General features: G+C 43.8%; 2 protein-coding genes across 5 annotated transcripts in view; one reads left to right on the top strand and one right to left on the bottom strand.

The window, feature by feature from the left end:
* LOC110492701 (transcription factor E3) overlaps positions 1-17,931 on the top strand; it is a 55,376-nt gene extending 37,445 nt beyond the window's left edge. For 3 of the 4 annotated variants that reach the window (XM_036947813.1, XM_036947812.1, XM_036947814.1), the window contains exon 10: positions 15,627-17,580. In XM_036947813.1, coding sequence (XP_036803708.1) covers positions 15,627-16,085 — 459 coding nt within the window. In that variant the 3' untranslated portion in view covers positions 16,086-17,580. Of the gene's footprint in view, positions 1-15,626; positions 17,581-17,700 lie in introns of those variants that run through there. The other variant, XR_005036629.1, reaches the window with a different exon arrangement.
* A 2,305-nt stretch (positions 17,932-20,236) lies between these two features.
* LOC118939468 (vicilin-like seed storage protein At2g18540) lies at positions 20,237-21,522 on the bottom strand. The gene is made up of 2 exons (XM_036945806.1): positions 21,518-21,522; positions 20,237-21,194 (listed from the first exon to the last, which is right to left on the bottom strand). Exons 1-2 carry the CDS (start codon positions 21,520-21,522, stop codon positions 20,237-20,239), a joined length of 963 nt encoding a protein of 320 aa, XP_036801701.1.
* Between the last annotated feature and the right edge of the window lie 2,679 nt (positions 21,523-24,201).

Below are 24,201 nucleotides of genomic sequence, written 5' to 3' on the forward strand. Positions count from 1 at the left end.
TATACAGGTAATACTGACAGTAACCTACTGCTACCTATACAGGTAATACTGACAGTAACATACTGCTACCTATACAGGTAATACTGACAGTAACCTACTGCTACCTATACAGGTAATACTGACAGTAACCTACTGCTACGTATACAGGTAATACTGACAGTAACCTACTGCTACCTATACAGGTAATACTGACAGTAACATACTGCTACCTATACAGGTAATACTGACAGTAACCTACTGCTACGTATACAGGTAATACTGACAGTATCCTACTGCTACCTATACAGGTAATACTGACAGTATCCTACTGCTACCTATACAGGTAATACTGACAGTATCCTACTGCTACCTATACAGGTAATACTGACAGTAACATACTGCTACCTATACAGGTAATACTGACAGTAACCTACTGCTACCTATACAGGTAATACTGACAGTAACCTACTGCTACGTATACAGGTAATACTGACAGTAACCTACTGCTACCTATACAGGTAATACTGACAGTAACCTACTGCTACCTATACAGGTAATACTGACAGTAACATACTGCTACCTATACAGGTAATACTGACAGTAACCTACTGCTACCTATACAGGTAATACTGACAGTAACCTACTGCTACCTATACAGGTAATACTGACAGTAACATACTGCTACCTATACAGGTAACACTGACAGTAACCTACTGCTACCTATACAGGTAATACTGACAGTAACCTACTGCTACCTATACAGGTAATACTGACAGTAACCTACTGCTACCTATACAGGTAATACTGACAGTAACCTACTGCTACCTATACAGGTAATACTGACAGTAACATACTGCTACCTATACAGGTAATACTGACAGTATCCTACTGCTACCTATACAGGTAATACTGACAGTATCCTACTGCTACCTATACAGGTAATACTGACAGTAACATATCTATACAGGTAATACTGACAGTATCCTACTGCTACCTATACAGGTAATACTGACAGTATCCTACTGCTACCTATACAGGTAATACTGACAGTAACCTACTGCTACCTATACAGGTAATACTGACAGTATCCTACTGCTACCTATACAGGTAATACTGACAGTAACCTACTGCTACCTATACAGGTAATACTGACAGTATCCTACTGCTACCTATACAGGTAATACTGACAGTAACCTACTGCTACCTATACAGGTAATACTGACAGTAACCTACTGCTACCTATACAGGTAATACTGACAGTAACCTACTGCTACCTATACAGGTAATACTGACAGTAACCTACTGCTACCTATACAGGTAATACTGACAGTAACCTACTGCTACCTATACAGGTAATACTGACAGTAACCTACTGCTACGTATACAGGTAATACTGACAGTAACCTACTGCTACCTATACAGGTAATACTGACAGTAACCTACTGCTACCTATACAGGTAATACTGACAGTAACATACTGCTACCTATACAGGTAATACTGACAGTAACATACCTATACAGGTAATACTGACAGTAACCTACCTATACAGGTAATACTGACAGTAACATACCTATACAGGTAATACTGACAGTAACCTACTGCTACCTATACAGGTAATACTGACAGTAACCTACTGCTACCTATACAGGTAATACTGACAGTAACCTACTGCTACCTATACAGGTAATACTGACAGTAACCTACTGCTACGTATACAGGTAATACTGACAGTAACCTACTGCTACCTATACAGGTAATACTGACAGTAACCTACTGCTACCTATACAGGTAATACTGACAGTAACATACTGCTACCTATACAGGTAATACTGACAGTATCCTACTGCTACCTATACAGGTAATACTGACAGTATCCTACTGCTACCTATACAGGTAATACTGACAGTAACCTACTGCTACCTATACAGGTAATACTGACAGTAACCTACTGCTACCTATACAGGTAATACTGACAGTAACATACTGCTACCTATACAGGTAATACTGACAGTAACCTACTGCTACCTATACAGGTAATACTGACAGTAACCTACTGCTACCTATACAGGTAATACTGACAGTAACATACTGCTACCTATACAGGTAATACTGACAGTAACCTACTGCTACCTATACAGGTAATACTGACAGTAACCTACTGCTACCTATACAGGTAATACTGACAGTAACATACTGTTACCTATACAGCTAATACTGACAGTAACATACTTATACAGGTAATACTGACAGTAACCTACTGCTACCTATACAGGTAATACTGACAGTAACCTACTGCTACCTATACAGGTAATACTGACAGTAACATACCTATACAGGTAATACTGACAGTAACCTACTGCTACGTATACAGGTAATACTGACAGTATCCTACTGCTACCTATACAGGTAATACTGACAGTAACCTACTGCTACCTATACAGGTAATACTGACAGTATCCTACTGCTACCTATACAGGTAATACTGACAGTAACCTACCTATACAGGTAATACTGACAGTAACCTACTGCTACGTATACAGGTAATACTGACAGTATCCTACTGCTACCTATACAGGTAATACTGACAGTAACATACTGCTACCTATACAGGTAATACTGACAGTATCCTACTGCTACCTATACAGGTAATACTGACAGTATCCTACTGCTACCTATACAGGTAATACTGACAGTAACCTACTGCTACCTATACAGGTAATACTGACAGTAACCTACTGCTACCTATACAGGTAATACTGACAGTAACATACTGCTACCTATACAGGTAATACTGACAGTAACCTACTGCTACCTATACAGGTAATACTGACAGTAACCTACTGCTACCTATACAGGTAATACTGACAGTAACATACTGCTACCTATACAGGTAATACTGACAGTAACCTACTGCTACCTATACAGGTAATACTGACAGTAACCTACTGCTACCTATACAGGTAATACTGACAGTAACATACTTATACAGGTAATACTGACAGTAACCTACTGCTACCTATACAGGTAATACTGACAGTAACCTACTGCTACCTATACAGGTAATACTGACAGTAACATACCTATAAAGGTAATACTGACAGTAACCTACTGCTACGTATACAGGTAATACTGACAGTAACATATCTATACAGGTAATACTGACAGTAACCTACTGCTACCTATACAGGTAATACTGACAGTAACCTACTGCTACCTATACAGGTAATACTGACAGTAACCTACTGCTACCTATACAGGTAATACTGACAGTAACCTACTGCTACCTATACAGGTAATACTGACAGTAACCTACTGCTACCTATACAGGTAATACTGACAGTAACCTACTGCTACCTATACAGGTAATACTGACACTAACCTACTGCTACCTATACAGGTAATACTGACAGTAACCTACTGCTACCTATACAGGTAATACTGACAGTAACCTACTGCTACCTATACAGGTAATACTGACAGTAACCTACTGCTACCTATACAGGTAATACTGACAGTATCCTACTGCTACCTATACAGGTAATACTGACAGTAACCTACTGCTACCTATACAGGTAATACTGACAGTAACCTACTGCTACCTATACAGGTAATACTGACAGTAACATACTGCTACCTATACAGGTAATACTGACAGTAACCTACTGCTACCTATACAGGTAATACTGACAGTAACCTACTGCTACGTATACAGGTAATACTGACAGTAACCTACTGCTACCTATACAGGTAATACTGACAGTAACCTACTGCTACCTATACAGGTAATACTGACAGTAACCTACTGCTACCTATACAGGTAATCCTGACAGTAACCTACTGCTACATATACAGGTAATACTGACAGTAACCTACTGCTACCTATACAGGTAATACTGACAGTAACCTACTGCTACCTATACAGGTAATACTGACAGTAACCTACTGCTACCTATACAGGTAATACTGACAGTAACATACCTATACAGGTAATACTGACAGTAACCTACTGCTACCTATACAGGTAATACTGACAGTAACCTACTGCTACCTATACAGGTAATACTGACAGTATCCTACTGCTACGTATACAGGTAATACTGACAGTAACCTACTGCTACCTATACAGGTAATACTGACAGTAACCTACTGCTACATATACAGGTAATACTGACAGTAACCTACTGCTACGTATACAGGTAATACTGACAGTAACCTACTGCTACCTATACAGGTAATACTGACAGTAACCTACTGCTACGTATACAGGTAATACTGACAGTAACCTACTGCTACCTATACAGGTAATACTGACAGTAACCTACTGCTACCTATACAGGTAATACTGACAGTAACCTACTGCTACGTATACAGGTAATACTGACAGTAACCTACTGCTACATATACAGGTAATACTGACAGTAACCTACTGCTACGTATACAGGTAATACTGACAGTAACCTACTGCTACCTATACAGGTAATACTGACAGTAACCTACTGCTACGTATACAGGTAATACTGACAGTAACCTACTGCTACGTATACAGGTAATACTGACAGTAACCTACTGCTACCTATACAGGTAATACTGACAGTAACATACTGCTACCTATACAGGTAACACTGACAGTAACATACTGCTACCTATAAAGGTAATACTGACAGTAACCTACTGCTACGTATACAGGTAATACTGACAGTAACCTACTGCTACCTATACAGGTAATACTGACAGTAACCTACTGCTACCTATACAGGTAATACTGACAGTAACCTACTGCTACCTATACAGGTAATACTGACAGTAACATACTGCTACCTATACAGGTAATACTGACAGTAACCTACTGCTACCTATACAGGTAATACTGACAGTAACCTACTGCTACGTATACAGGTAATACTGACAGTAACCTACTGCTACCTATACAGGTAATACTGACAGTAACATACTGCTACCTATACAGGTAATACTGACAGTAACCTACTGCTACGTATACAGGTAATACTGACAGTATCCTACTGCTACCTATACAGGTAATACTGACAGTATCCTACTGCTACCTATACAGGTAATACTGACAGTATCCTACTGCTACCTATACAGGTAATACTGACAGTAACATACTGCTACCTATACAGGTAATACTGACAGTAACCTACTGCTACCTATACAGGTAATACTGACAGTAACCTACTGCTACCTATACAGGTAATACTGACAGTAACCTACTGCTACCTATACAGGTAATACTGACAGTAACCTACTGCTACGTATACAGGTAATACTGACAGTAACCTACTGCTACCTATACAGGTAATACTGACAGTAACCTACTGCTACCTATACAGGTAATACTGACAGTAACATACTGCTACCTATACAGGTAATACTGACAGTAACCTACTGCTACCTATACAGGTAATACTGACAGTAACCTACTGCTACCTATACAGGTAATACTGACAGTAACATACTGCTACCTATACAGGTAACACTGACAGTAACCTACTGCTACCTATACAGGTAATACTGACAGTAACCTACTGCTACCTATACAGGTAATACTGACAGTAACCTACTGCTACCTATACAGGTAATACTGACAGTAACCTACTGCTACCTATACAGGTAATACTGACAGTAACCTACTGCTACCTATACAGGTAATACTGACAGTAACCTACTGCTACCTATACAGGTAATACTGACAGTAACCTACTGCTACCTATACAGGTAATACTGACAGTAACCTACTGCTACCTATACAGGTAATACTGACAGTAACATACTGCTACCTATACAGGTAACACTGACAGTATCCTACTGCTACGTATACAGGTAATACTGACAGTAACCTACTGCTACCTATACAGGTAATACTGACAGTAACCTACTGCTACGTATAAAGGTAATACTGACAGTAACCTACTGCTACCTATACAGGTAATACTGACAGTAACCTACTTCTACCTATACAGGTAATACTGACAGTAACCTACTGCTACCTATACAGGTAATACTGACAGTAACCTACTGCTACCTATACAGGTAATACTGACAGTAACATACTGCTACCTATACAGGTAATACTGACAGTAACCTACTGCTACCTATACAGGTAATACTGACAGTAACATACTGCTACCTATACAGGTAATACTGACAGTAACCTACTGCTACCTATACAGGTAATACTGACAGTAACATACTGCTACCTATACAGGTAATACTGACAGTATCCTACTGCTACCTATACAGGTAATACTGACAGTATCCTACTGCTACCTATACAGGTAATACTGACAGTATCCTACTGCTACCTATACAGGTAATACTGACAGTAACCTACTGCTACCTATACAGGTAATACTGACAGTATCCTACTGCTACGTATACAGGTAATACTGACAGTAACCTACTGCTACCTATACAGGTAACACTGACAGTATCCTACTGCTACGTATACAGGTAATACTGACAGTAACATATCTATACAGGTAATACTGACAGTAACCTACTGCTACCTATACAGGTAATACTGACAGTAACCTACTGCTACCTATACAGGTAATACTGACAGTATCCTACTGCTACGTATACAGGTAATACTGACAGTAACCTACTGCTACCTATACAGGTAATACTGACAGTAACCTACTGCTACATATACAGGTAATACTGACAGTAACCTACTGCTACGTATACAGGTAATACTGACAGTAACCTACTGCTACCTATACAGGTAATACTGACAGTAACCTACTGCTACGTATACAGGTAATACTGACAGTAACCTACTGCTACCTATACAGGTAATACTGACAGTAACCTACTGCTACCTATACAGGTAATACTGACAGTAACCTACTGCTACGTATACAGGTAATACTGACAGTAACCTACTGCTACATATACAGGTAATACTGACAGTAACCTACTGCTACGTATACAGGTAATACTGACAGTAACCTACTGCTACCTATACAGGTAATACTGACAGTAACCTACTGCTACGTATACAGGTAATACTGACAGTAACCTACTGCTACGTATACAGGTAATACTGACAGTAACCTACTGCTACCTATACAGGTAATACTGACAGTAACATACTGCTACCTATACAGGTAACACTGACAGTAACATACTGCTACCTATAAAGGTAATACTGACAGTAACCTACTGCTACGTATACAGGTAATACTGACAGTAACCTACTGCTACCTATACAGGTAATACTGACAGTAACCTACTGCTACCTATACAGGTAATACTGACAGTAACCTACTGCTACCTATACAGGTAATACTGACAGTAACATACTGCTACCTATACAGGTAATACTGACAGTAACCTACTGCTACCTATACAGGTAATACTGACAGTAACCTACTGCTACGTATACAGGTAATACTGACAGTAACCTACTGCTACCTATACAGGTAATACTGACAGTAACATACTGCTACCTATACAGGTAATACTGACAGTAACCTACTGCTACGTATACAGGTAATACTGACAGTATCCTACTGCTACCTATACAGGTAATACTGACAGTATCCTACTGCTACCTATACAGGTAATACTGACAGTATCCTACTGCTACCTATACAGGTAATACTGACAGTAACATACTGCTACCTATACAGGTAATACTGACAGTAACCTACTGCTACCTATACAGGTAATACTGACAGTAACCTACTGCTACCTATACAGGTAATACTGACAGTAACCTACTGCTACCTATACAGGTAATACTGACAGTAACCTACTGCTACGTATACAGGTAATACTGACAGTAACCTACTGCTACCTATACAGGTAATACTGACAGTAACCTACTGCTACCTATACAGGTAATACTGACAGTAACATACTGCTACCTATACAGGTAATACTGACAGTAACCTACTGCTACCTATACAGGTAATACTGACAGTAACCTACTGCTACCTATACAGGTAATACTGACAGTAACATACTGCTACCTATACAGGTAACACTGACAGTAACCTACTGCTACCTATACAGGTAATACTGACAGTAACCTACTGCTACCTATACAGGTAATACTGACAGTAACCTACTGCTACCTATACAGGTAATACTGACAGTAACCTACTGCTACCTATACAGGTAATACTGACAGTAACCTACTGCTACCTATACAGGTAATACTGACAGTAACCTACTGCTACCTATACAGGTAATACTGACAGTAACCTACTGCTACCTATACAGGTAATACTGACAGTAACCTACTGCTACCTATACAGGTAATACTGACAGTAACATACTGCTACCTATACAGGTAACACTGACAGTATCCTACTGCTACGTATACAGGTAATACTGACAGTAACCTACTGCTACCTATACAGGTAATACTGACAGTAACCTACTGCTACGTATAAAGGTAATACTGACAGTAACCTACTGCTACCTATACAGGTAATACTGACAGTAACCTACTTCTACCTATACAGGTAATACTGACAGTAACCTACTGCTACCTATACAGGTAATACTGACAGTAACCTACTGCTACCTATACAGGTAATACTGACAGTAACATACTGCTACCTATACAGGTAATACTGACAGTAACCTACTGCTACCTATACAGGTAATACTGACAGTAACATACTGCTACCTATACAGGTAATACTGACAGTAACCTACTGCTACCTATACAGGTAATACTGACAGTAACATACTGCTACCTATACAGGTAATACTGACAGTATCCTACTGCTACCTATACAGGTAATACTGACAGTATCCTACTGCTACCTATACAGGTAATACTGACAGTATCCTACTGCTACCTATACAGGTAATACTGACAGTAACCTACTGCTACCTATACAGGTAATACTGACAGTATCCTACTGCTACGTATACAGGTAATACTGACAGTAACCTACTGCTACCTATACAGGTAACACTGACAGTATCCTACTGCTACGTATACAGGTAATACTGACAGTAACATATCTATACAGGTAATACTGACAGTAACCTACTGCTACCTATACAGGTAATACTGACAGTAACCTACTGCTACCTATACAGGTAACACTGACAGTATCCTACTGCTACGTATACAGGTAATACTGACAGTAACCTACTGCTACCTATACAGGTAATACTGACAGTAACCTACTGCTACGTATAAAGGTAATACTGACAGTAACCTACTGCTACCTATACAGGTAATACTGACAGTAACCTACTGCTACCTATACAGGTAATACTGACAGTAACCTACTGCTACCTATACAGGTAATACTGACAGTAACCTACTGCTACCTATACAGGTAATACTGACAGTAACCTACTGCTACCTATACAGGTAATACTGACAGTAACATACCTATATAGGTAATACTGACAGTAACCTACTGCTACGTATACAGGTAACACTGACAGTAACATATCTATACAGGTAATACTGACAGTAACCTACTGCTACCTATACAGGTAACACTGACAGTAACATACCTATACAGGTAATACTGACAGTAACCTACTGCTACCTATACTGGTAACACTGACAGTAACATACCTATACAGGTAACACTGACAGTAACATATCTATACAGGTAATACTGACAGTAACCTACTGCTACCTATACAGGTAATACTGACAGTAACCTACTGCTACCTATACAGGTAATACTGACAGTAACCTACTGCTACGTATACAGGTAACACTGACAGTAACATATCTATACAGGTAATACTGACAGTAACCTACTGCTACCTATACAGGTAACACTGACAGTAACATACCTATACAGGTAATACTGACAGTAACCTACTGCTACCTATACTGGTAACACTGACAGTAACATACCTATACAGGTAACACTGACAGTAACATATCTATACAGGTAATACTGACAGTAACCTACTGCTACCTATACAGGTAATACTGACAGTAACCTACTGCTACCTATACAGGTAATACTGACAGTAACCTACTGCTACGTATACAGGTAATACTGACAGTATCCTACTGCTACCTATACAGGTAATACTGACAGTAACCTACTGCTACCTATACAGGTAATACTGACAGTAACCTACTGCTACGTATACAGGTAATACTGACAGTATCCTACTGCTACCTATACAGGTAATACTGACAGTAACCTACTGCTACCTATACAGGTAATACTGACAGTAACCTACTGCTACCTATACAGGTAATACTGACAGTAACCTACTGCTACCTATACAGGTAATACTGACAGTAACCTACTTATACAGGTAATACTGACAGTAACCTACTGCTACGTATACAGGTAATACTGACAGTAACCTACTGCTACCTATACAGGTAATACTGACAGTAACCTACTGCTACGTATACAGGTAATACTGACAGTAACCTACTGCTACCTATACAGGTAATACTGACAGTAACCTACTGCTACCTATACAGGTAATACTGACAGTAACCTACTGCTACCTATACAGGTAATACTGACAGTAACCTACTGCTACCTATACAGGTAATACTGACAGTAACATACTGCTACCTATACAGGTAATACTGACAGTAACCTACTGCTACCTATACAGGTAATACTGACAGTAACCTACTGCTACCTATACAGGTAATACTGACAGTAACATACTGCTACCTATACAGGTAATACTGACAGTAACCTACTGCTACCTATACAGGTAATACTGACAGTAACCTACTGCTACCTATACAGGTAATACTGACAGTAACCTACTGCTACCTATACAGGTAATACTGACAGTAACATACTGCTACCTATACAGGTAATACTGACAGTAACCTACTGCTACCTATACAGGTAATACTGACAGTAACCTACTGCTACCTATACAGGTAATACTGACAGTAACCTACTGCTACGTATACAGGTAATACTGACAGTAACCTACTGCTACCTATACAGGTAATACTGACAGTAACATATCTATACAGGTAATACTGACAGTAACCTACTGCTACCTATACAGGTAATACTGACAGTATCCTACTGCTACCTATACAGGTAATACTGACAGTAACCTACTGCTACCTATACAGGTAATACTGACAGTAACCTACTGCTACCTATACAGGTAATACTGACAGTAACCTACTGCTACCTATACAGGTAATACTGACAGTAACCTACTGCTACCTATACAGGTAATACTGACAGTAACCTACTGCTACCTATACAGGTAATACTGACAGTAACCTACTGCTACCTATACAGGTAACACTGACAGTATCCTACTGCTACGTATACAGGTAATACTGACAGTAACCTACTGCTACCTATACAGGTAATACTGACAGTATCCTACTGCTACGTATACAGGTAATACTGACAGTAACCTACTGCTACCTATACAGGTAACACTGACAGTATCCTACTGCTACGTATACAGGTAATACTGACAGTAACATATCTATACAGGTAATACTGACAGTAACCTACTGCTACCTATACAGGTAATACTGACAGTAACCTACTGCTACCTATACAGGTAACACTGACAGTAACCTACTGCTACGTATAAAGGTAATACTGACAGTAACCTACTGCTACCTATACAGGTAATACTGACAGTATCCTACTGCTACGTATACAGGTAATACTGACAGTATCCTACTGCTACGTATACAGGTAATACTGACAGTAACCTACTGCTACCTATACAGGTAACACTGACAGTATCCTACTGCTACGTATACAGGTAATACTGACAGTAACATATCTATACAGGTAATACTGACAGTAACCTACTGCTACCTATACAGGTAATACTGACAGTAACCTACTGCTACCTATACAGGTAACACTGACAGTATCCTACTGCTACGTATACAGGTAATACTGACAGTAACCTACTGCTACCTATACAGGTAATACTGACAGTAACCTACTGCTACCTATACAGGTAATACTGACAGTAACATACTGCTAAGTATACAGGTAACACTGACAGTAACATATCTATACAGGTAATACTGACAGTAACCTACTGCTACCTATACAGGTAACACTGACAGTAACATATCTATACAGGTAATACTGACAGTAACCTACTGCTACCTATACAGGTAACACTGACAGTAACATACCTATACAGGTAATACTGACAGTAACCTACTGCTACCTATACAGGTAACACTGACAGTAACATACCTATACAGGTAACACTGACAGTAACATATCTATACAGGTAATACTGACAGTAACCTACTGCTACCTATACAGGTAATACTGACAGTAACCTACTGCTACCTATACAGGTAATACTGACAGTAACCTACTGCTACCTATACAGGTAATACTGACAGTAACCTACTGCTACGTATACAGGTAATACTGACAGTATCCTACTGCTACCTATACAGGTAATACTGACAGTAACCTACTGCTACCTATACAGGTAATACTGACAGTAACCTACTGCTACGTATACAGGTAATACTGACAGTATCCTACTGCTACCTATACAGGTAATACTGACAGTAACCTACTGCTACCTATACAGGTAATACTGACAGTAACCTACTGCTACCTATACAGGTAATACTGACAGTAACCTACTGCTACCTATACAGGTAATACTGACAGTAACCTACTTATACAGGTAATACTGACAGTAACCTACTGCTACGTATACAGGTAATACTGACAGTAACCTACTGCTACCTATACAGGTAATACTGACAGTAACCTACTGCTACGTATACAGGTAATACTGACAGTAACCTACTGCTACCTATACAGGTAATACTGACAGTAACCTACTGCTACCTATACAGGTAATACTGACAGTAACCTACTGCTACCTATACAGGTAATACTGACAGTAACCTACTGCTACCTATACAGGTAATACTGACAGTAACATACTGCTACCTATACAGGTAATACTGACAGTAACCTACTGCTACCTATACAGGTAATACTGACAGTAACCTACTGCTACCTATACAGGTAATACTGACAGTAACATACTGCTACCTATACAGGTAATACTGACAGTAACCTACTGCTACCTATACAGGTAATACTGACAGTAACCTACTGCTACCTATACAGGTAATACTGACAGTAACCTACTGCTACCTATACAGGTAATACTGACAGTAACATACTGCTACCTATACAGGTAATACTGACAGTAACCTACTGCTACCTATACAGGTAATACTGACAGTAACCTACTGCTACCTATACAGGTAATACTGACAGTAACCTACTGCTACGTATACAGGTAATACTGACAGTAACCTACTGCTACCTATACAGGTAATACTGACAGTAACATATCTATACAGGTAATACTGACAGTAACCTACTGCTACCTATACAGGTAATACTGACAGTATCCTACTGCTACCTATACAGGTAATACTGACAGTAACCTACTGCTACCTATACAGGTAATACTGACAGTAACCTACTGCTACCTATACAGGTAATACTGACAGTAACCTACTGCTACCTATACAGGTAATACTGACAGTAACCTACTGCTACCTATACAGGTAATACTGACAGTAACCTACTGCTACCTATACAGGTAATACTGACAGTAACCTACTGCTACCTATACAGGTAATACTGACAGTAACCTACTGCTACCTATACAGGTAATACTGACAGTAACCTACTGCTACCTATACAGGTAATACTGACAGTATCCTACTGCTACCTATACAGGTAATACTGACAGTAACCTACTGCTACCTATACAGGTAATACTGACACTAACCTACTGCTACCTATACAGGTAATACTGACAGTAACCTACTGCTACGTATACAGGTAATACTGACAGTAACCTACTGCTACCTATACAGGTAATACTGACAGTAACCTACTGCTACCTATACAGGTAATACTGACAGTAACATACTGCTACCTATACAGGTAATACTCACACCTAGGTAGACTGGGAGGGAAGTGTTCTGGGAGGGAGACTGGGAGGGAAGGGTTAGGGGTCGGAAGACTGGGAGGGAAGGGTTAGGGGTCGGAAGACTGGGAGGGAAGGGTTAGGGGTCGGGAGACTGGGAGGGAAGGGTTAGGGGTCGGAAGACTGGGAGGGAAGGGTTAGGGGTCGGAAGACTGGGAGGGAAGGGTTAGGGGTCGGGAGACTGGGAGGGAAGGGTTAGGGGTCGGAAGACTGGGAGTGAAGGGTTAGGGGTCGGGAGACTGGGAGGGAAGGGTTAGGGGTCGGGAGACTGGGTTGGGGGTTGGGGGTCGGGAGACTGGGAGGGAAGGGTTAGGGGTCGGGAGACTGGGAGGGAAGGGTTAGGGGTCGGGAGACTGGGAGGGAAGGGTTAGGGGTCGGGAGACTGGTAGGGAAGGGTTAGGGGTCGGGAGACTGGGAGGGAAATTGTTAGGGGTCGGGAGACTGGAAGGGTTAGGGTCTGGAGACTGGGGGGGAAGGGTTAGGGTCTGGAGACTGGGAGGGAGGGTTAGGGTCTGGAGACTGGGAGGGAAGGGTTAGGGTCTGGAGACTGGGAGGAAAGGGTTAGGGTCAGGAGACTGGGAGGGAAGGGTTAGGGTCAGGAGACTGGGAGGGAAGGGTTAGGGTCTGGGAGACTTGGAGGGATGGGTTAGGGTTTGGGAGACTTGGAGGGATTGGTTAGGGGTCTGGAGACTGGCAGTGAAGGGTTAGTGGTCTGGAGACTGGGGGGGAAGGGTTAGGGTCTGGAGACTGGGGGGGAAGGGTTAGGGTCTGGAGACTGGGGGGAAGGGTTAGGGTCGGGAGACTGCGAGGGTTGGGGTCGGGAGACTGGGAGGGTTGGGGTCGGTAGACTGGGAGGGTTGGGGTCGGTAGACTGGGAGGGTTGGGGTCGGTAGACTGGGAGGGAAGGGGTCGGGAGACTGGGAGGGTCGGGGTCGGGAGACTGGGAGGGTCGGGGTCGGGAGACTGGGAGGGACGAGGTCGGGAGACTGGGAGGGACGAGGTCGGGAGACTGGGAGGGACGGGGTCGGGAGACTGGGAGGGACGGGGTCGGGAGACTGGGAGGGACGGGGTCGGGAGACTGGGAGGGTCGGGGTCGGGAGACTGGGAGGGACGGGGTCGGGAGACTGGGAGGGTCGGGAGACTGGGAGGGTCGGGGTCGGGAGACTGGGAGGGATGGGGTCGGGAGACTGGGAGGGATGGGGTCGGGAGACTGGGAGGGTTGGGGTCGGGAGACTGAGAGGGACGGGGTCGGGAGACTGGGAGGGTCGGGGTCGGGAGACTGGGAGGGTCGGGGTCGGGAGACTGGGAGGGATGGGGTCGGGAGACTGGGAGGGACGGGGTCGGGAGACTGGGAGGGTCGGGAGACTGGGAGGGATGGGGTCGGGAGACTGGGAGGGATGGGGTCGGGAGACTGGGAGGGATGGGGTCGGGAGACTGGGAGGGATGGGGTCGGGAGACTGGGAGGGTTGGGTTGGTGCTAAGGAGATGAAGACCAGACAAATCCTACTGCTATGAAATCAAGCTAGAAAGATTTTCCTCGTGTGACAAAGTCAATCAGTGTACATCAAGGAAGTCCCTGTGCATTAATAATCATACCTAAGGGCTGTTCTTAGGCTTAACGCCAATAGTTTAAGTGTTGACTATTGTTGTCTGTTGTTTCTCTCCACAGGAGCTTGAGATGCAGGCCCGCCTCCACGGCCTCTCCACCCCAGCCTCTTCCTCCCAAGGCAGCTCCTCCTCACACCTAAGCCTATCACAGTCCCTGGACCCCAGCACGGGCGACGCCCTCTCCAGGACTCTCCTCTCCCTGAGTGGTGGCCAAGGCCTCCAGGCCGCCTCCCCCTCCTTCCTGTCTCCACCCCCCTCGGCCTCTCCGGTTGGTCTGATGACAATGGGCAGCCCCTTGGATCTGGACTCTCTGAGCTTCTCTGACCTGGATGACCCGTCGGCCGCAGCCTTCCACGCCTCCCTGCTGCCGGACATGGGTCTGGGGGACATCCTGATGGACGACAGGGGACTGGGGATGTCCTCTGTTGGGGGCAGAGACCCCCTGCTCTCCTCCGTCTCCCCGGGAGTCTCCAAGACCTCTAGTCGCAGGAGCAGCTTCAGCATGGAGGAAGATTTGTGACTGATGTAGACCCTAGACACCCTAGCCCCTACACTGTTAGGGAGGAACACATTCAGCATGAAGGAAGACCTGTGACTAGGTTGAGTCCCAAACCAACTCCTAGACCCTACACTGCTAGGGAGGAACAGATTCAGCATGAAGGAAGACCTGTGACTGATATAAAGGGACTCTAGATCCTAATCCATAGCCCTTACACCCTAGACCCTACACTGCTAGGCAGGAACATAATCAGCATGGAGGAAGACCTGTGACTGGAGCTGAGTCCCAAACCAACTCCTAGACCCTACACCCTAGACTAAACCCTAGAATCATACCAGAGTGTGTATATCAATCCTCCATCCTTTCAGATTTACAGGAGAGTCTTTTGGGGGGATATTCAGCAGGAGAGGGTTCAGGATTTACTGCTTATTGTCTTCTGGTTGTTCCAACTGGGATTTCTCTAAGAAAAGAAAACAAACGGGATGGGAATTTGGGTGAAATTTGAAGGGAATTTTTGCAACCCTAATTTTAGTTTATTCTAGACTAGAATGTGTAGAAATAATTCCTGGTCCCCGTGGCGATGACGGAATCCATTGCAGCACTCCAAATATTTTATCTCCATGCGTGTTATAAAAATAAAAAAAATAAACGAAATAGAACAGATACATGGAGTTGAGCTGTTCTATAGCATTAAAACATCCAACATGAATTGTAGACTACATGTAAAGATACACGTTACTTCGATACAAAACTATGTTTTTAATTTTATAGTTCTGTGAATAGTAATTATGATGGAGGTAGATATGTATAGGGAGAAGGTGACAGGGTTACTTTAGTGATGGAGGTAGATATGTATAGGGGGAAGGTGACAGGGATACTGGAGTGATGGAGGTAGATATGTATAGGGGGAAGGTGACAGGGTTACTTTAGTGATGGAGGTAGATATGTATAGGGGGAAGGTGACAGGGATACTGGAGTGATGGAGGTAGATATTTATAGGGAGAAGGTGACAGGGTTACTTTAGTGATGGAGGTAGATATCTATAGGGAGAAGGTGACAGGGTTACTTTAGTGATGGAGGTAGATATGTATAGGGAGAAGGTGACAGGGTTACTTTAGTGATGGAGGTAGATATGTATAGGGAGAAGGTGACAGGGATACTGGAGTGATGGAGGTAGATATATATAGGGAGAAGGTGACAGGGATACTGGAGTGATGGAGGTAGATATGTATAGGGAGAAGATGACAGGGATACTTTAGTGATGGAGGTAGATCTGTATAGGGAGAAGGTGACAGGGTTACTTTAGTGATGGAGGTAGATATGTATAGGGAGAAGGTGACAGGGATACTGGAGTGATAGAGGTAGATATGTATAGGAGACAGGGATACTGGAGTGATGGAGGTAGATCTGTATAGGGAGAAGGTGACAGGGTTACTTTAGTGATGGAGGTAGATATGTATAGGGGGAAGGTGACAGGGATACTGGAGTGATGGAGGTAGATATGTATAGGGGGAAGGTGACAGGGATACTGGAGTGATGGAGGTAGATATGTATAGGGGGAAGGTGACAGGGATACTGGAGTGATGGAGGTAGATATTTATAGGGGGAAGGTGACAGGGATACTGGAGTGATGGAGGTAGATATATATAGGGGGAAGGTGACAGGGATACTGGAGTGATGGAGGTAGATATGTATAGGGGGGAGGTGACTAGGCAACAGGATATATGATAAACAGAGTAGTGGCAGCTTGTATGTGAGTGCGGGTGTGTTGAGTCACTATACATGTATATTATGTGTTGGAGTGACAGTGTGTAGACTAAACAGGGCCCTGTGACATTGTGCATAGAGACTGAAATAAAAGGGTAAACTCAATCCGTGTTGCTATTTAGTGTTGCTATTTAGTGTTGCTATTTAGTGTTGCTATTTATCAGTCGTATTGCTTGGGGATAGAAGCTGTTCAAGAGCCTGTTGTTGTCAGACCTGATGCACCGCGGCGGCAGAGAACAATAGTCTGTGGCTTGGATGGTTGAAGTCTTTGACGACAAACTGTCTGATATAGAGGTCCTGGATGTCAGGGAGCTGGGCCCCAGTGATGTACTGGGCTGTCCTCACCACCCTCTGATATAGAGGTCCTGGATGACAGGGAGCTGGGCCCCAGTGATGTACTGGGCTGTCCTCACCACCCTCTGATATAGACGTCCTGGATGGCAGGGAGCTGGGCCCCAGTGATGTACTGGGCTGTCCTCACCACCTTCTGATATAGAGGTCCTGGATGACAGGGAGCTGGGCCCCAGTGATGTACTGGGCTGTCCTCACCACCTTCTGATATAGAGGTCCTGGATGACAGGGAGCTGGGCCCCAGTGATGTACTGGGCTGTCCTCACCACCCTCTGATATAGAGGTCCTGGATGACAGGGAGCTGGGCCCCAGTGATGTACTGGGCTGTCCGCACCACCCTCTGATATAGAGGTCCTGGATGGCAGGGAGCTGGGCCCCAGTGATGTACTGGGCTGTCCTCACCACCTTCTGATATAGAGGTCCTGGATGACAGGGAGCTGGGCCCCAGTGATGTACTGGGCTGTCCTCACCACCTTCTGATATAGAGGTCCTGGATGACAGGGAGCTGGGCCCCAGTGATGTACTGGGCTGTCCTCACCACCTTCTGATATAGAGGTCCTGGATGACAGGGAGCTGGGCCCCAGTGATGTACTGGGCTGTCCTCACCACCTTCTGATATAGAGGTCCTGGATGACAGGGAGCTGGGCCCCAGTGATGTACTGGGCTGTCCTCACCACCTTCTGATATAGAGGTCCTGGATGACAGGGAGCTGGGCCCCAGTGATGTACTGCGCTGTCCTCACCACCCTCTGATATAGAGGTCCTGGATGGCAGGGAGCTGGGCCCCAGTGATGTACTGGGCTGTCCTCACCACCCTCTGTAGTGCCATGCGATCGAGGGCGGTGCTATTGCCATACCACGTAGGGGAAGAGGCACTGTCGCGCCTTCTTCATGACTGTGCGTGTGTTTTGGACCATTTTAAGTATTTTTAGTGATTTAGATACCGAGGAATATGAAGCTTAACTACCTGCTCCACTGCAGCCCCGTCGATGTGGATGGGGGCGTTCTTGTTCCCTTTCGATGTGGATGAGGGCGTTCTTGTTCCCCGTCGATGTGGATGGGGGCGTTCTTGTTCCCTGTCGATGTGGATGGGGGCGTTCTTGTTCCCTGTCGATGTGGATGAGGGTGTTCTTGTTCCCCGTCGATGTGGATGGGGGCGTTCTTGTTCCCCGTCGATGTGGATGGGGGCGTTCTTGTTCCCCGTCGATGTGGATGGGGGCGTTCTTGTTCCCCGTCGATGTGGATGGGTGCGTTCTTGTTCCCTTTCGATGTGGATGGGGGCGTTCTTGTTCCCTGTCGATGTGGATGGGGGCGTTCTTGTTCCCCGTCGATGTGGATGAGGGTGTTCTTGTTCCCCGTCGATGTGGATGGGGGCGTTCTTGTTCCCCGTCGATGTGGATGGGGGCGTTCTTGTTTCCTGTCTGTGGATGGGGGCGTTCTTGTTTCCTGTCTGTGGATGGGGGCGTTCTTGTTTCCTGTAGTCCACAATCAGCTCCTTGGTCTTACTGACATTCAGGGAGAGGTTGTTGTTTCCGGCACCACATTGCCAGGTCTCTGACCTCCCTGTAGGCTGACTCATTGTTGGAGTCGTGCGTGGCCACGCAGTCGTGGGTGAACAGGGAGTACAGGAGGGGACTAAGCACACACCCCTGTGCCTCCCCCACCATGTTGAGAGTCAGCATAGCGGAGATGATGTTGCCTACACTCACCACCTGGCATCGACTCGTCAGGAAGTCCCAGATCAAGTTACAGAGGAAAGTGCTTGGAGGGGACAATGGTGTTGAACGCAGAGCTGTAGTAAATGAACAGGATTCTCTCATAGGGTGCCATTTATAATGACCTTTTGTTGGTAAACATGTTGTATAATCCAGTTGAACGTTGTGTGTTGGTATGCTATTAAAGTGTGTCAAGACTCACTCAGGAAAACTAGGCTGAGCCGCCAGCCGTAGAGTAGACTAAACAGTTACAATACTGTGTTTTGTCGGCACATTGTTCTATAGTCCTCAATAGCAAGAACGTTAAGAGTGGCTCTCAACTTTAATCTACAAGGTTTTATCACTCTGTGTTCCTGCCACTCTGTGTTCCTGCCTCCTCTGTGTTCCTGCCTCCTCTGTGTTCCTGCCTCCTCTGTGTTCCTGCCACCTCTGTGTCCCTGCCTCCTCTGTGTCCCTGCCTCCTCTGTGTTCCTGCCTCCTCTGTGTTCCTGCCTCCTCTGTGTTCCTGCCACTCTGTGTTCCTGCCTCCTCTGTGTTCCTGCCTCCTCTGTGTTCCTGCCTCCTCTGTGTTCCTGCCTCCTCTGTGTCCCTGCCTCCTCTGTGTTCCTGCCTCCTCTGTGTTCCTGCTTCCTCTGTGTCCCTGCCTCCTCTGTGTTCCTGCCTCCTCTGTGTTCCTGCCTCCTCTGTGTTCCTGCCACTCTGTGTTCCTGCCTCCTCTGTGTTTCTGCCTCCTCTGTGTTCCTGCCTCCTCTGTGTTCCTGCCTCCTCTGTGTTCCTGCCTCCTCTGTGTTCCTGCCTCCTCTGTGTCCCTGCCTCCTCTGTGTTCCTGCCTCCTCTGTGTCCCTGCCTCCTCTGTGTTCCTGCCTCCTCTGTGTTCCTGCCTCCTCTGTGTTCCTGCCACTCTGTGTTCCTGCCTCCTCTGTGTTCCTGCCTCCTCTGTGTTCCTGCCTCCTCTGTGTTCCTGCCTCCTCTGTGTTCCTGCCTCCTCTGTGTTCCTGCCTCCTCTGTGTTCCTGCCACTCTGTGTTCCTGCCTCCTCTGTGTTCCTGCCACTCTGTGTTCCTGCCTCCTCTGTGTTCCTGCCTCCTCTGTGTTCCTGCCTCCTCTGTGTTCCTGCCACTCTGTGTTCCTGCCTCCTCTGTGTTCCTGCCTCCTCTGTGTTCCTGCCTCCTCTGTGTTCCTGCCTCCTCTGTGTTCCTGCCTCCTCTGTGTTCCTGCCTCCTCTGTGTTCCTGCCTCCTCTGTGTTCCTGCCTCCTCTGTGTTCCTGCCTCCTCTGTGTTCCTGCCTCCTCTGTGTTCCTGCCTCGGTCAGTTCAGGAATTCAGGAATAAAATATATATAAAAACCCACAGAATGCGGTGAGACATTTAAAAAATATATATATATATAAAATCTGCAATATGTCACTTTTTGGGCGACCTGACCAAATTCACATAGAAATGTGAGTAATAGATCTGTCACTATCATTGAAAGCAAGTCTAAGACGCGGTAGATCTGTTCTATGTGCACTACTTCTATGCTTCCTATTCTTATGTTTCATTTTTGCATCTTTTACATTCATTCATACTATGACAGATACTTGACATTGTTTTATGTTTTGTTTATTTAGCCTGTTTCCCAACCTCATATACGCTGCGTTTCACCCCTATAGAGTTGGAGAACTCTTGATAGATATAACCCGGAATGACACAGATACAGAGATGAGTCATCTATCTAACTCTATGGTTTCACTATGGGTTCAGTCTGGAGTTATATATATATATATATATATATATAACCCATGGGCTGGATGGCCACTGACTACTGTGCACACTTCACTCTGTCATTTATTTTCATAGAAAAGCAATGTACCTGCCAGTGGTTGAGTAGAATTGAGTGAAGTCACTTATCATCACAGCCCTGTAAGAGACAGTGTATGGATAAAGCATCAGGGAATGATGGTGAATAATGTGTTTTATAACGGCAGTTTAGGTTCTGCCATATGCATATTAAATCTGTACTGTGTTTACTTTATTTATGTAAATAGAAATGGTATATATAGCATAATGTTCTGGAACAATACATTTATTAACAAATATTTTCTGTGTAGTGTGCACATTATATGCCATATATTATGTAAAAACATTGCATATATTTGGCCTTAATTTTTTTTTATTTTATGAAATATATATATATATATATACTTTTTATCTTCTCTTTTAAATATATGTGACTGAGGGTGTGTGTGTGTATCATGTGTAAATGTTGCTCATTTCAACTGAGGAGATTCTATGTCTGATAGTCTAAAATACAGTTTTCTATCTCCTCTGGTAGAGCAATGCAGAAGCCAATAGCCATTCAGCAGTAGTCCGTTCCTGGTCACTTTTACTGTTCGGTGATTGGCTACCAGCTCAATACAGTCTTGCAGCTCTTTTGTGAGGATATGACTGCATGGATACGTCCCAAATGGCACCCATTTATAGTGCCCTTTATCGTGCCCTACTTTTGACCAGAGCCCTATGGCACCCTATTCCCTATATAGTGCACTACTTTAGACCAGAGCCCTATGGCACCCTATTCCCTATATAGTGCACTACTTTAGACCAGAGCCCTATGGCACCCTATTCCCTATATAGTGCACTACTTTAGACCAGAGCCCTATTGCACCCTATTCCCTATATAGTGCACTACTTTAGACCAGAGCCCTATGGCACCCTATTCCCTATATATTGCCCTACTTTTGACCAGAGCCCTGTGGGGAATTAGCCTGGAGAAATCCAGTCAGTTTTGAGCTAACATTCCTCTCCTTAACACTCCTTGTCATGCGTATTTATTAATTTGGGCACAAAACAAGTTCTGTATTTCAGGCTTTATGAGGAATTGGGAGTCATTTGAAACATAGTCTATGTCTTCCCTCTCTACACATCCTACTGGCAAACACTCAGTAGCAAACTATGGAAGAGTTGGCTGAGATATACACTGAGTATACCAAACATTAAGAACACCTTCCGAACATTGCTTTGTACCCCCTTTTGCCCTCAGAACAACCTCAATTCGTCGGGGCATGGACTCTACAAGGTGTTGAAAGCGTTCCACAGGGATGCTGGCCCATGTTGACTCTACAAGGTGTTCAAGTATTTTTCTGCTTTTCAAAGCAGAACAAAAAATCCAGTGAAAACACAGCCAAGTTATTGTATTTAATGTGTTATATGTGTTTGGTTGTACTGTAGGTGTACAGCAATAACCAGACACAGGAAAACTAGTTAAGTGTTTATCAGTTTTTCATGTTTATCAAAAAAAAACATAAACCCTCCAGCCACTGTTGATGATTGGTCTTCATCAGAATACACACATCAGATCGGATCGGATCAGATCAGGATACACAAGTCACTCTCTGTAGAAATGGGATCATGAATACACATCAGATCAGATCAGGATACACTCTGTAGAAATGGGATCATGAATACACATCAGATCAGATCAGGATACACTCTGTAGAAATGGGATCATGAAAGGGATGTTACTCCTCGTCAACAACATTGTCATATTGCATGTAGTCTTTAAGTTTTACATATTGTTTTCTGTCACCTATTTAGAAAACTAAGAAACATATGTATGATTGTTTCATTTTTAATAATCATCTTTGTTAAATAATGATAAACATTTTATAAAAAACCTAACAGCTGTGTTGTGTTTTTCTCCTGATGTCGTTACCCTCATTTGATCCTCTATTCTTCATGTACTGCACTACTCTGGTCAAAAGTAGTGAACTACAGATGTTGGATCCTAATATGACCCATTTCGTCACAGGATGAAAATGATCCTACAGTAGGAGGATTTGAATAACTATTTCAAATGTATAATCGCAGCCCGAAGGGGCAGCTGGAAGCGGTGTTTGTAGGCGATACAGTGCAGTACCGTACCTAAGGGGGCTATGACTTTGAGAAGGCTCTGCAAACCAACCCACCTCATACCAACAAGTATTTTCATCAAATGCGAACTGTTGTAACACAAGTGGTCTGAGCAGCACACTTCAGCTGTGAGCATCATGAGTTTTCGTTTTCGACACTTTTTGTTTGAATGGAAACAAATGTTGGTGTAGCATTACTGTTATTATTTAACCAATCCAAAGGTTGCTGTCCATCTTCCTCTAAAAGGCACCTACCAAACACAGTAGGAAGCACTTTTCCAGTAGGTTACTGCCATTTGGGGACAGAATCCGAAGGCAGCATCACGTGACAACACATTCACAGGTGCCATTAATACAGGTAACGAGTGGAGGACAGAGGAGCCTCTTAAAGAAGAAGTTACAGGTCTGTGAGAGCCA

This window comes from Oncorhynchus mykiss, chromosome 16, assembly GCF_013265735.2.
Source record: "Oncorhynchus mykiss isolate Arlee chromosome 16, USDA_OmykA_1.1, whole genome shotgun sequence".
Taxonomy (NCBI): domain Eukaryota; kingdom Metazoa; phylum Chordata; class Actinopteri; order Salmoniformes; family Salmonidae; genus Oncorhynchus; species Oncorhynchus mykiss.